At 50.9% G+C, this 13,189-nt stretch overlaps 1 protein-coding gene across 2 annotated transcripts in view; it reads right to left on the bottom strand.

The window, feature by feature from the left end:
- Positions 1-13,189, bottom strand: part of PARVG (parvin gamma) — a 41,624-nt gene that overhangs the window by 23,453 nt on the left and 4,982 nt on the right. For both annotated transcript variants that reach the window (XM_023734610.1, XM_004379997.2), the window contains exons 5-10: positions 12,355-12,495; positions 10,898-11,013; positions 9,702-9,757; positions 5,326-5,348; positions 2,532-2,590; positions 2,262-2,330 (exon numbers count right to left, since the gene is read on the bottom strand). In XM_023734610.1, coding sequence (XP_023590378.1) covers positions 2,262-2,330; positions 2,532-2,590; positions 5,326-5,348; positions 9,702-9,757; positions 10,898-11,013; positions 12,355-12,495 — 464 coding nt within the window. The remainder of the gene's footprint in view (positions 1-2,261; positions 2,331-2,531; positions 2,591-5,325; positions 5,349-9,701; positions 9,758-10,897; positions 11,014-12,354; positions 12,496-13,189) is intronic.

The following is a 13,189-nucleotide window of genomic DNA, read 5'->3' as shown; positions in this document are numbered from 1 at the left end:
ATATACTCCTACTGAATCTCTTCAAAGATACAAAACACAAGATTGGATATTGGAGGAGACGCATCTCTTGAAGTCCATAACAGAATTTCTTCATATTACGTCTGTTCCAATGTTATTAGTTTGGGCCTGAAATCTTTTCTGCTGATTTTCCCTGCTAATACAACCTCGATCCCCAGACTTCAATATCCTTTTTTATTCAACAGTCTCTAAATACCAGCCTCGTACATGTCATTATCTCCAAATACCATTATTTTACCAAGGGAGACAGCACAATGAGACGGTAGAATGTCAGCCCCCATTAAATATGATAATAATTAAAACCTATTTATGGTGTGTCCATGGGGTGTCAGGTGATACACTGAATGTCTGACACTCCTCATATCATTTATCACTAACTATTCTACCAGTTTGGGATCCTTGTACCCATTTCATAAGAAGAGGAGACTGAGGTTCAGAGAAGACTGGTAACTCGCCCAAGGTCTCATGGTTAATGTGGATGGGATGTCCTCGGAGTCCAGAGGTCAGAAGTGGCAGAGACAGGATAGAAACTCATGTCTGGCTGGCTGGCTGGCTCCGGAATCTGATGTTCCCTCTCTGCCACGTCACCACACCACTTCACGCATAAACTTCTCACGTGGCCGCCATGTGAGGTGGTTATGAGCTCACACTCTGGATCCCGCTGTCTGGGTTCAAATCCCAGGCCCACCCCTTAGTCTCTGTGTGGCCTTGGACAAGTTAGTTAACGTCGCTGTGCCTCAGTGCCCTCATGTGTGAAATGGAGTAGCATCAGTTCCCACCTCAGGGGTTGTTGGGAGGATTCAGTGAGTGAATGTACATAAAGCGCTTTGCCCAGGACCTGGTACATTCCAGCTCATGACCACCCCATGTATCTCAGAGTACAACTGTGCTCCACAGGGTTTTCAATGACTGAGTTTGGGGTAGTAGATCACCTGGCGTATAAATAAAACACCAAACCCGTTGCTGTCAATTCCAACTCATGGCGACCCCATGTGGTACAGAGTAGAACTGCTCCATAGGGCTTTCTTGGCTGTCATCTTTATGGAAGCAGACTGCCAGGCCTTTCTTCTGCGGTGCCGCTGGGTGGACTCCAACTGCCAAACTTTAAGTTAGTAGTCAAGTGCAAACCATTTGGGCTTCCAGAGACCCTAACCAAAAACCAAACCCATTGCCACTGAGTCGATTCTGACTCGTAGCAACCCTATAGGACGCGGTAGATAGAACTGCCCCATAGTGTTTCCAAGGTTGTAATCTTTACAGAAGCAGACTGCCACATCTTTCTCCCACGGGGAGGCTGGTAGGTTCAAACTGCAGACCTTTCGGTTAGCAGCCAAGAGCTTAACCACTGCACCTCCAGGGCTCCTCCAGGGGCCCTTGTGAGGACTTTATAGGTTTTCACTACCAGGCGTGCAAGCATATCAACCCCACACAGCCCTGGCGAGTGTCCAGAGTGTGTCTCAGAAGATCTTCATTAGCCGTTTGGCCGTCTGGGATCAGACCTCCCCGCCCCAATACTCCATGAGACCCCAGGCAGCCCATGCCTGTGGCACCCGTCTAGTTGAAGCTGCCTGGGGTCCAGCGGCCTCCGTGGCCGCCCTGAAAGTCCCCGGGCTGGCGGCTGGCCTCTCTGCCCCCATTCACTCCTGCGTCGAGAGGGAGCAAAACGACAAACCGTGATTAGGAAAGCCTGTGGCCAACTAGGCACACTGACAGCGTAAGACCCTGCTTCTGCTGCTGGGGTCACCTCGCTTAAGTCCCTGTCAAGAGCTGAGCTCCTGGGTGCTCAGCAGAGATGGGAGCCGCAGACGGCACCCACAGCACAGCCTGGTCCAAGCTCGGTAAATAATGCTCAAGCAAAACACAATGACTCCGGGAAAGCTCCTTGCTCTGAGTCTCGGTGTCTGATAGCCTAAGATTAATTATGAAAAAAGAGCTGAAAAATGTTTTTTTTTTTTTTCTTTACAACAATGGAAAGTAATAACAGTGCATATGATGCCCCACCTTTATAAAGTGCACCTGTAGTCCCCACCTCAGGGGACCCTCACGGTGTCCTGGTGGACAAGGTGGCCTGCCAGCAGCACCTCCCATTGGCAGGAAGGATCCCAAGGCTCCGAGAGGTGACGTGTGCCAGCCACAAGGTGAGTTGGGAGCCCCGGCGCAGAAACCAGACCCTGCAGGACACTCTTTCCTGCCAGCACCCCATGGCCCCTCCCTGCCCGGGGACCCCACAGCTAAGCCCCTACCTGGGTGTCCAGGCTCTGCACGGACAGGCCCAGGCGGTCCAGCTTCTGGTTGACAAAGGTCACAATGGCCTGCCCAGGGAGAAACAAGAACCCAGAGGAGGGGCTCCTGCTTGCACCTTCACACTTGGTGTGGCAGAGCCCGCCAGCCCAGCACCCAGTACAACAGGTGCGAGACGGCCATTTTCTTCCCCTTCCCCGCCCCACCCCAACAGGCAGGTGAGCAACGGGCGGGCGGGTAGGGGCCGAACCCAGAGCTTTGATTTCTGTTACCTGTTTCACGGCGCTCACTTTCTCCGGAGCCAGCTTAAATAATTCATCAAAGACGTCCTCTGCAGACACAGACCCAGTAAACACCTCGTTACCACTCTGCTGTCTTTGGGCCAGTGGAGGGTTCTTCGCACAGAAGTCTTTCGAGTGAGTAGTTCAGAGGGAGCGGTAGTTTTTTCTCGTGGGTCTTGAATTAAACAGGCCTAGACCTGGGTTTGAATCACTGCTCCCTGGCTGTGTGGCCTGGGGCGAATCCCCTCACTTCTCTGTGCCTCAGTTTCCTCATTTGTAAAGTAGGGCTGATAATACCTACTGGGTGAGCTGTTGTGATCAAATCTGGTAGCAGATAACACACTTAGAATGGAGTCCAGACACACAGTAGGGCTTTAATAAATAGTCATCCTTTCTATAGTTGTTGTTAGGTGCCGTCAAGTTGATTCCGACTCCTACCAACCCTGCGTAAAACAGAACGAAACACTGCCCGGTCCTGTGCCATCCTCACAATCGTTGCTATTTTTGAGTGCCTTCCACCTGTGGAGCTCATCTCTTGGCACTGTGTCGGGCAATGTTCCGCTGCTCTTCATAAGGTTTTCACTGGCCGATTTTTTTAGAAGTAGATCACCAGGCTCTTCTTCCTAATCTATAGTAAACCCGTTGCTATCGAGCTGATTCTGACTCATACCGACCCTATAGGACAGAGTAGGACTGCCCTGTAGGGTTTCCAAGGAGCAGCTGGTGGATTGGAACTGCCGACCTTTTGGTTAGCAGCCAAGTTCTTAACAACTGCACCACCAGGGCTCCTAATCGATAGTGGACGCCTATTATTGCGTCTGGAGCCCCTGGGTGGTGCAAACAGTTAACACACTCGGCTGCTAACCAAAAGGTTGGAAGTTCGAGTCCACTCAGGGGCATCTCAGAGGACAGCCCTGGTGATCTACTTCTGAAAAATTCAGCCATTGGAAACCCTGTGGAGCACACTTCTACTCTGACACACATGGGGTCGCCATGAGTCAGGACTGATTTGACAGCAACTGGTTTTTTATTATTGCGTTTGCACAGCTGCCACCCCTCCCTCTGGGGACTTGCCCTTTCCTCCTCCCAGTTCCCAGCTTCAACCCAGTTACATGGGAGCTGTCATAGTTGACTGTCCAGGAGCAGCCCCAGACTGATGCAGGACCCATCTCTCTCCTCCCAGAGAATTCTGGATGGGCAGAGGGAGGGTGTCAGGCCCACTGTGGTGTCTGCACCTACAACATGTAAGACACACGTACCCTGAGCAGCTGAGCTCAAGCTCCTGGATCCAGCTGCTCCTGAAGCCAGCCTCTGCCTCCCCATTTCCTCTGACCAATGCTCTCTTTGCACAAGCTGGGTTCCTGCCCTCTGCAGTTCATACACTGCACCTGGGGAGACTGGCTGTTGAGCCCTGAATATCCAGACTGCGTTTTGGAGCCCTTTGTCAAAAAGCCCTAGTGTACCTCCCAATTCTGCCCTTTGCAGCTGTGCCTCGGAGCAAGTCACTCCACCTCTCTGCCCTCATTCATGAAGGGGAATGGTAGGCCTACATAGCATCATCCATGTGAATATGCCCCACAAACTGACAGACAGGGGGACACCAGCAGTCCCTTCCAGACCTCCAGCCTGTGGCAAGGGAGACCGTGTCACTGAAGGAGTCAGGAAAAGAGGGGCAAGTGTGCGTGCAGATGATGCAGGCCAGAGCAGGATGAATTTCCAGGAAACTGCTTTGAGGGAGCCCCTGCCCCTCACTGTGTGACATCCATCCTCATGCTACCTCCCCCCGCAACAAACACAGCTCCCTGATCACCACCCCATGTCCTCACACTGCCACATACACACACACGCACCTGGCCAGCCCTCCCTGTACCTCACTGCACCTCACTCTCCTTCCTCCCCCACTCAGGCTTCCTCAGCCCCTGTTCTCAGAAGCTCCCAGCAGGTCACAACTTCTACTCCCTTCCGCCCCCTACCCACCCACCTATACAGCCCTGTGTCCTAGATGAGGAGGGTGCAGGGAGGGAAGGAGTCAGGAAGTGAGAGACATATTAGGATGGATGGATGGGCAGGCGGACAGACAGATGGACGGACGGACAAGTGGATGGATGGATGCGTGGATGGATGGATGGATGGATGGATGGATGGATGGATGGATGGATGGATGGATGGATGGATGGATGGATGGACCGACCACTGGCCAGGCCAACTGACCAAGAAATAGATGAATGAAAGCAGTAATGGCTGGATCGATAGGTGGATTGATTGGTGAAGAGCTTTGTCACAATAGCAGCAGCCGCAGAAATTGAACACTCACCACTGAGCACTCACTGTGTGCTAAGCACATTCACAGATTATCTCCTTCAGCCCTCACCACCAGCCAAAGAGGTTGGTGTTATGATGAATCCCATTTTACAGATGAGGAAACTGAGACACAGACTGGTTAAGATACTTGCCCCAGCTCAAGTGGCTAATGAGTTGGAGATCTGGGTTATGAACCCCGGCCATCTGGCTCCAGAGTCCCTGTACTTAACAACTCCACCATCACCAACTGCGTGAATTATAAATCTCTGTACCCATATGAGCAGTACCAAGAGAAGGAACAGCCAGATCCATGGACGGACAGACAAACAGGAGGGACAAATAGATATGAGTAAGGCTCAAGATACAAATAGCAGACTATCAAGGAAATTTATGAGAAGGCCCGGTGATCAACTCTTGATCACGGCATATGGTTTCAACACAAATTAGACAGAACAAGGTTTCCTTAAATTCTGAAGATACTCACTTGGAGATTGGTCCTTGTCTGTGCTATAGCAGAAATTGCAGAGGGAAGAAAGTGAAAAATAGTTTTAAAAAAACATCCACAGACTTGTAATTCCTTAATAAGACAGGACTCGGTGGCTGACAAGGTTGGGAAGAAATGAATGTGCTTATTTTATTGTCGGTAGCAACAATGGGCTCAAACACAGCAACAATTATGAGGATGGTGCAGGACCGGATGGTGTTTGGTTCTGTTGAATGTAGGGACTTCATGAGTCCAAACGGACTCGATGGCACCTAACAACAAGCTTCTAAACCAGGGCGAACCCTCGGGGGAGGAAAAGGGGAAGACTCAGCAAAGGGCAAAAGGAAGCTTAGAGCCTTTCCATGGGGCTGCCACGCCCAGAAATGTTTGGATTTTGTTGTTTTCACCTGTGCTGTTTTAGTTCTATTTGGGGGTTGGGGGGAATATTATCTACAGGAGCCCTGGTGGCGAAAACGGAGGGTTGATGGTCTGAACCCACCCAGCAGCTCCGCGGGAAAAAGACCTGGCAATCTGCTCCTGTAAAGATTACAGCAGTTCTACTCTGTCACATGGGATCGCTATGAGTCAGCATTGACTTGATGGCACCTAACAATGTATTATATATATAATAAGGTGCAAAAATCTCAAGTTTACAGCTTGTACATTTTTACATATATACACATCTGTGTAACCGACCTAGAACACTCCTAGCGCCCATCACGTGCCCTTCCAGTCCATCAGCCCACACCCAAAGGTCACCACTGCTTCGACTTCCGTCACCATCGACTAGTTTTGCCTGTTCTAGAAGCTCATATAAGTGAAATCCTGCACATGTACTCTTTGCGTCTGGCGCCTTCCGTTCCGTTTTTTTGGGGTTTGAGTGGCTTTTCTTTGATTTTGGTTGCTGTATTGCATCCCCCGCTCCTGCCACACAGAGGTGCGGTTCTCCAGGCCCAAAGCCAGCCTAGCTCTGGGGAGAGCAGGGCAGGCCCTCTGCCTACGGCCCATGGGCAGGAGCTGGGCCATGTGGGTTGGGATGGGAAGCCTGAAACAGACTCAGGATTTAGCACCAAGCCAGGCGCTGCTGGGAGAGGCTGACGCTGGGTGTGGTCCACGGCGCAAGCAGAGAGCCGGAGTGAGCCTGCACAGAGGCTCCGAGCTCACAAAACCAAGAAAAAACCCAAACCTGTTGCCGACTCATAGAGACCCTATAAGACAGAGTAGAACTGCCCCATAGGGTTTCCAAGGACCAGCTGGTGGACTTGAACTGCTGACCTTTTGGTTAGCAACTGAAAGCTTAACCACCTCGCTACCAGGGCTCCCCATTATACACATAAACGAGCTCACAGTGTTGCTAAGAATGGCAAGTTTCAGGTAAGGAAGGGGACAGGAATGCGGGTTCCACAAAAGCCAACCACCCTTCCCCATTCAAAACCTCTAAACGCATTCTCAGAAGGTCTCTTGGTGGCACAGTTTGTGCTCAGCCGCTAACCTAAAGGTTGGCAGTTCAAACCCACCCATCAGCACTGTGAAAGAAAGTCCTGGTGATCTGCATCCATTAAGATTACAGCCAATAGTAGACAAGAATTATCTCGGGTGAAGGGAAGGACAGCATACACCACAGGGGAAGTCATCACAACTGCACTAAACCAAAGCTAAGAAGTTTCCTGAATACAACCAAACACTTCAAAGGACAGAGTAGCAGGGGTGGGGATCTGGAAACTATGGTTTCAGGGGACATCTAGGTCAATTGGCATACAAAGTTTTTAAGAAAATCTGCATCCCCCTTTGGTGAGTGATGTCTGGTGCCTTAAAAGCTTGTGAGCGGCCATCTAAGATGCATCAATTGGTCCCAATCCACCTGGAGCAAAGGAGAATGAAGAACACCAAAGTCACAAGGCAAGTATTAGCCCAAGAGACAGAAAGGGCCACATAAACCAGAGACTCCATCAGCGTGAGACCAGAAGAACTAGATAGTGCCCAGCTACCACCAATGACCACCCTGACCAGGAACACAATGGAGAGTCCCTGACGGAGCGGGAGAAAAGTAGGGTGCAGAACTCAAACATAATGCTCTGACTGAGACTAGAGGAACCCTAGAAGACATGACCCCCAGACTCTCTGTTAACCCAGAACTGAAGCCATTCCCAAAGCCAACTCTTCAGACAAAAATCAGACTGGACTATAAAACATAAAATGATACTTGTGAAGAATGTGCTTCTTAGTTCGAGCAGATACATGAGACTAAATGGGAAGCTCCTGTCCAGAGGTGAGATGAGAAGGCAGAAAGGGATAAAAGCTGGCTGAATAGACACGGGGAATCTGGGGTGGAAAGGAGGAGTGTGCTGTCACATTATAGGGATGGTAACTAGGGTCACATAACAATATGTGTATAAATTTTTGTATGAGAAGCTAACCTGAGCTGTAAACTTTCACCTAAAGCACAATTTAAAAAAAAAAGATTATAGCCAAGCAAACTCTATGGAGCAGTTCTACTCTGCACGCCTGGGATCACCAAGAATGGAAGCAACTTGACGGCAATTAACATCAACAACTACAAATGCATTTTCAGAACCAGAAGCTGAGAGGGGAAGGACAGCTGTGGTATCAATAGGGCCAGTGCAGAGCTGCTTGGCCGCTGGGTGTCTGGGAGGTCATTTACCCTTGCTGGGCCCAGAGGGTGACAAGGCTGCTTCCTGGGGATTTTCTAGGGTCAGTGAGGACCCAGGACCTGTTGGTATGAGGGGACCACCAGAAGTCTGCTCCCTTCCACCGTTTGCCATGCTCAGACCACAGGCTTGGGCCACAGCCCTGACTTTGTCACCAACTTTCAGCAGTTTGAGCTCCCCTGTGCCTCACCCCCAACTGGAAATCTAAGAGCCATAGATTGGAAGGACCTCAGGGTTGGGGGAGCACAGGGAGAGGAATGGTCTTCACATACTCCATCTGTTACCCTCATGACAGTCCCAGAAGTAGGAATAGGGTCCCCAGTTCTCAGAAGACCAACTAGGCTCAGAGAGGGTAAGTGACTTGCTCAAGGTCACACAGCTCCTATGTGGCAGAGCTGGGATTTAAACGCAGGTGGAGCTGACTGCAAAGCCTATGCTCTTTTCCCAGGCTGTGGGAGCACACTCAAGGTCCTCCCCAGCAGAGTGTCCAGGCTGGAGTATAGTAGTTGGCCTCCAAGATGGCCCCCAACAATCCTTGCCTCCTGGTAGTCATGCCCTTGTGGTCGCCTCCCATACTAAGTAAGGCTGATCTATGTAACCAATAGGATATTGAGGAGATGATGGTGTGTGACTTCTGAGGCTAGGCCATAAAAGACACTGATGCAAGACTCCCGAGACTATTGCCTTAAGACAACCTTCTAACTTGAAACTAGACATTCCCAGAAGCCACTTTTCAGGCAAATAATAGACAAGGCTACAAAATAAGAATAACATCCGTGAAGAATGTGCTCCTTAGAACAACCAAAAGGGCAACATTTGCCCAAAACCAAAGCTGAGAAGACAGGGAGGGGCAGGGAAACCAGACTAATGGGAACAGGGAATCCAGCGAGGAAATGGTGAGAGAGCTGACACATGGTAGGGACTGCAACCAATGTGATGAAACAATTTGTGTAAGAATCATTGACTTAAAAATTAATTTGCTATGAAAACTTTCACCTAAAGCACAATAAAACATCAAAAAAAAAAAGAAAGAAAGAAAAGACACTGAGACCTTGCTCTCTCTTGGATCCCTCACTCTTGGGTAAGCCAGCCGCCATGTTGTGGGGACACTCAAGCAGCCTGTGAAGACTCCCTCTAAGGGAGGAACGGAGACCTTCTGCCAACAGCCAACACCAACTTGCCAACCACATGAGGGAACTATCTAAGAAGCAGGTCCTCAGCCTCAGTTAAGCCTTCAGATAACTGCAGCCCGAGCTGCCATCTTGAGTGCAGCCTCATGAGAGAACTCAAGCCAGTAGCACCCAGCTAAGCTGCTCCTGAATTCCTGACTCATAGAAACATGAGGAGAAGAAACATCCACTTTTGTTTTAAGCTGCTACATTTTGGGGAAACTTGCTAGAAAGCAGTCAATAACTAGTACAAGGAGTCAGAAAAATCTTTACTGCACCCAGCAGCTACCTCATCCCCAGCACGTCATCCAGCGGCTGTGCCCCGGGGAGAAACAAGCAAGATAAAGGGCTACTACGTGCTACAGAAAATGGAGGTGTCAGCACGGCCCCTCGGGGGCTGAGAAGAAGCCACAGAGTGTGAGGGCGCCTCCTTGAGAAGGTCAGGCGAGCAGACCTACGCGGTTCCCATCCCTCCAGGCACCCAGTACCTGCAAAGCTACAGCCCAGCCACAGTCCAGGATCACTGTCCTTCCCTTACTTGCATTCAGTGAGTTGTTCCACCGATTTCTCCGACTTCAGGCCACTCTTGGTGCTCTAAGAAAGAAGAAGGAAATGAAATTGAGCGGTGCCAGAATTGTGACAGACACCTGCCATTTAAGATGACCGGAGCGGACAAAGCTGGTGACCGTGGATTCAGGGACCCAGTTTGCTCTGTCTTGCCCCACCTGGGCAGCCTCCCGGGTCACCTCATCACTGCTTAATTGTCCTTCTTCTCCATAAGCCTACAGCCCCACAAGAGCGGGACCCTGTCTGCCTGGTTCCCAAGGCAACCCCAGAGACTCTCCCCGCATACAACTCACAGTGGGGTCGGTCAGCATGTGATGATTTGAATGAATTAATGAGTGACTGAATGAGCAAATGAATGAAGTTACCTGTGATTTGTATAAGAAGCATAAATAAAGCCATGAAGCTGCTCAGTAGAGAAATCTAATCAATGGTTTTGAAAAAAATTAAAATGAGTTGGACTGAGTTTGGCGGGCTTTGGCTTATTCTGTGGGGCAGGTCAAAGTCAGCCCTTGGACATGAGCTTAAAGGTTCTGCTCACCAGGTACCCAGAGGTGAGGGGAGGGAATACTGGGGAGTAGGAGTTGCTGGGGTCCCCTGTCTGGAGAGAAAGATGGGGCATCCTGGGGCATTAACTATAGCGTGAGTAGTGTACCTACTAGAGAGAGAGAGCCCTGTGGAGTGGAGAAATCTAAAAAGGCTCCTGAAAGAGGGGAACAGGACCTTGCCATACCCGCTCGTTAGTGAATGAGAGACATCAGACCGTAGTTGTGAGGGCAATGGACTGAATGGTCACAGACAGATGGCCACATGTGGCCCACATGATGGGGGTCATGTGGTTACCATCAGCCAAGACCTTCACAACAGCCCCAGACTCCACCTCTGCCAGGCAGGTGCCATCTGGTGAGATGAAGCAGAACTGGCCAGCTCAGGGACTTCCTCATGTCCCCACTGGGTTTCCGGCCCGCCACTGACTCTTGGTATCTCCCACCTACGGCTCCAGCCCAACTCCTCACTGCTGTCCTCATAAGATTTGATATTCCCCGACAGCTCCCTGAAACACACCCTGGCTCAGCCCCACCCATGAAGCACCACCACCCCATCCAGAGTATGGCTACGTGGACCGAAGAGTTCAGCCTAGGCAAGTGACCACTCGGGGTAGGTCATTACCTCGATGGTGATCACCTCCACCTGGACGTTGGCTGGGAGGGGCAGGCTGGGCTGGAAGCGCCTGGCCAGGGCTACCAGGAGATGCAAGGTAGCCAGCAGGTCCTTGTTGAAGATAGCTGAGAGGGGGAAGGGGAGCCGAAGTTCAGAGCCAAGGGGTGCCAAAACCAGGGGCCAAATGGAGGCTTCCACATTATCAGAACAACCCTTCGCCGACCAAGGACATCTATGTCAACTCTTCTGGAAAGCAGAAGTCTGAGATACATAGTCAGAACCTAAAAACTGTCGTCCTTGGACCCAGGCATCTACTTGCAAATACAGACCAAAGATATCATCCACCATGTGGACAGGGCTTTAGACACAAAGATGTTCACCACAGCATTCTTTACCGTTGAAAACAACCGAGCGTCCTATAGCAGAGCGCTGGCTGACTGATGTCATTCAGGGTCACCATTATAAACGCCAGTTACTGAATGTGAGACTACATGTGGTGGTGATGGCAGTGGTTTGTGACTCAACAAAAACCAGGTTAGAAAAATGGACTCGGTTACATCGTCGCCACCCAACCTTGGAAAAGCTACTTAACTCCTTTCAGCCTTAGTTTTCTCATCTGGAAAATGGGGATGATAAAGAGATTGGAATGAAAGGAAATTTACACCAAGCCATTAATGGGGTAGGTGGGGAAGGCTGAGTACTTGGCACGCTCATTTTTTACAAGCAGGCTCTGCAGATCTAATTTAAATAATTAATTAGACGAGAGGGTCAGTATCCATCTCAGAAGGTTGTTGGGCGTGTCCTGGTTCCTGGAACTCAATCAATAGTGGATACCATCCTTAACACAGTCCCTGGGTGGTGCAAACCTTAACAGGCTTGGCCGCTAACCAAAAGATTGGTGGTTCAAGTCCATCCAGAAGCACCTTGGCAGAAAGGCTTGGAGATCTATTTCCAAAAAATCAGCCACTGAAAACCCTATGGAGGACAGTTCTACTCTGACACACACGGGGTCACCATGAGTCAGACTCAACTTGATGGCAAATGGTTTTACCATTATTGGTATGTTTATTGGTATCCGGTTTCCCTGCTTTCTTAACTGTAAGATCCTGGACAAGTTACTAGGCCTCTCAGAGCCTCAATTTCCTCATCTGTAAAATGGGGAGAGTAACAGGACATACAGCACAACAATGGACTCAAGCATACCATATGATGATGCTGATCATCCCCATGCTGTGCTTTGCTGCTGCAGTGCCCTCAGGGTTACAGAAATGTGCAGGCTGTTTGCTCCTACACCAATGCATGAGCTTCATGCTTGCTATTCCAGCTGTCCAGCCTGCTGCTTCCTTCCACACCCAAGGTGGATGAGTGTGTGCCTTCTGGGTAAGTGAGGCGCCGTGGTACAAAAGGACCAGGATCCCCCTGCCCGCCCCCCAGCGCACCCACCCTGGGCGGAGGGCCCTACGTACTCTCCACACTCCACGGGACCTGGTGCGTCTCCACTTGCAGACTCTGGTTCATGGCCTCCAGGACCACCGCGAGCTTGCATCTCTGGCTGGCAGCCGTCAAAGCGATCTCCTCCACTTCCAGCTGGAGTGACGTCAGCTTCTCTGAGGGCAAGAGAGGGTAGTGAGGCAACCCAGGGGTGGGCACACAGAGCACGCCTTGGGGACCTGCGGCCAGCCAGCTTCCTCTAAGAGGCTGGGCCTGGCTTGTCCTTCAGGTAGCAAGGCCTGGGACACACATTCTTGGTCCCCAGCTCCCCCACAGCCTCAAGCAGACGTGCCTGCCAGCTCCCCAGGAGACCTCCATCCACACAGGAAGCAGGAGCAGTGAGGCGTGAGGCTGTGTGCAGCAGGAAGAACGCTGGCCCAGAAGACAGGCCCGGGTTCTGGTCATAGCTCTGACGCCCTCGGTCATGGGCAGTTGGGCAGGAATTCCACCTCCGCAGCCTCAGCCCCTTCTCTGGGGAGTGGGAAAGGTGGTCCCTTCCTCTAGGAACTGCTGTAGGGGTTGGAGGAGGGAATCCCCAGGCCCCAAACACATGCACACTCAGTACGGTACCGAGGTCCATCCTCATGATGCAATCCAGCCTCAAGAAGTGACAGAGTGTTGGGTGTGAGCTGTAGGCCAGGAATCACTTCCAGGGAGGAGAACTGGGAAGGTTCTTGGAGGAGGTGAAGAGAAGGAGGTGAGGAGGAGGGAGAGGTAAGGAGAGGAGATAGGATGAGAAGGTGAGACAGGAGGAAGTGAAGAAGAGGAGGTGAGAAGGAAAAAGAGATGAGGCAGAAAGTGAGAAGGAGG

The sequence above is a fragment of the Trichechus manatus genome, unplaced genomic scaffold (genome assembly GCF_000243295.1).
Source record: "Trichechus manatus latirostris isolate Lorelei unplaced genomic scaffold, TriManLat1.0 scaffold00069, whole genome shotgun sequence".
NCBI lineage: Eukaryota > Metazoa > Chordata > Mammalia > Sirenia > Trichechidae > Trichechus > Trichechus manatus.
This window is presented reverse-complemented; position numbering and strand designations above follow the sequence as displayed.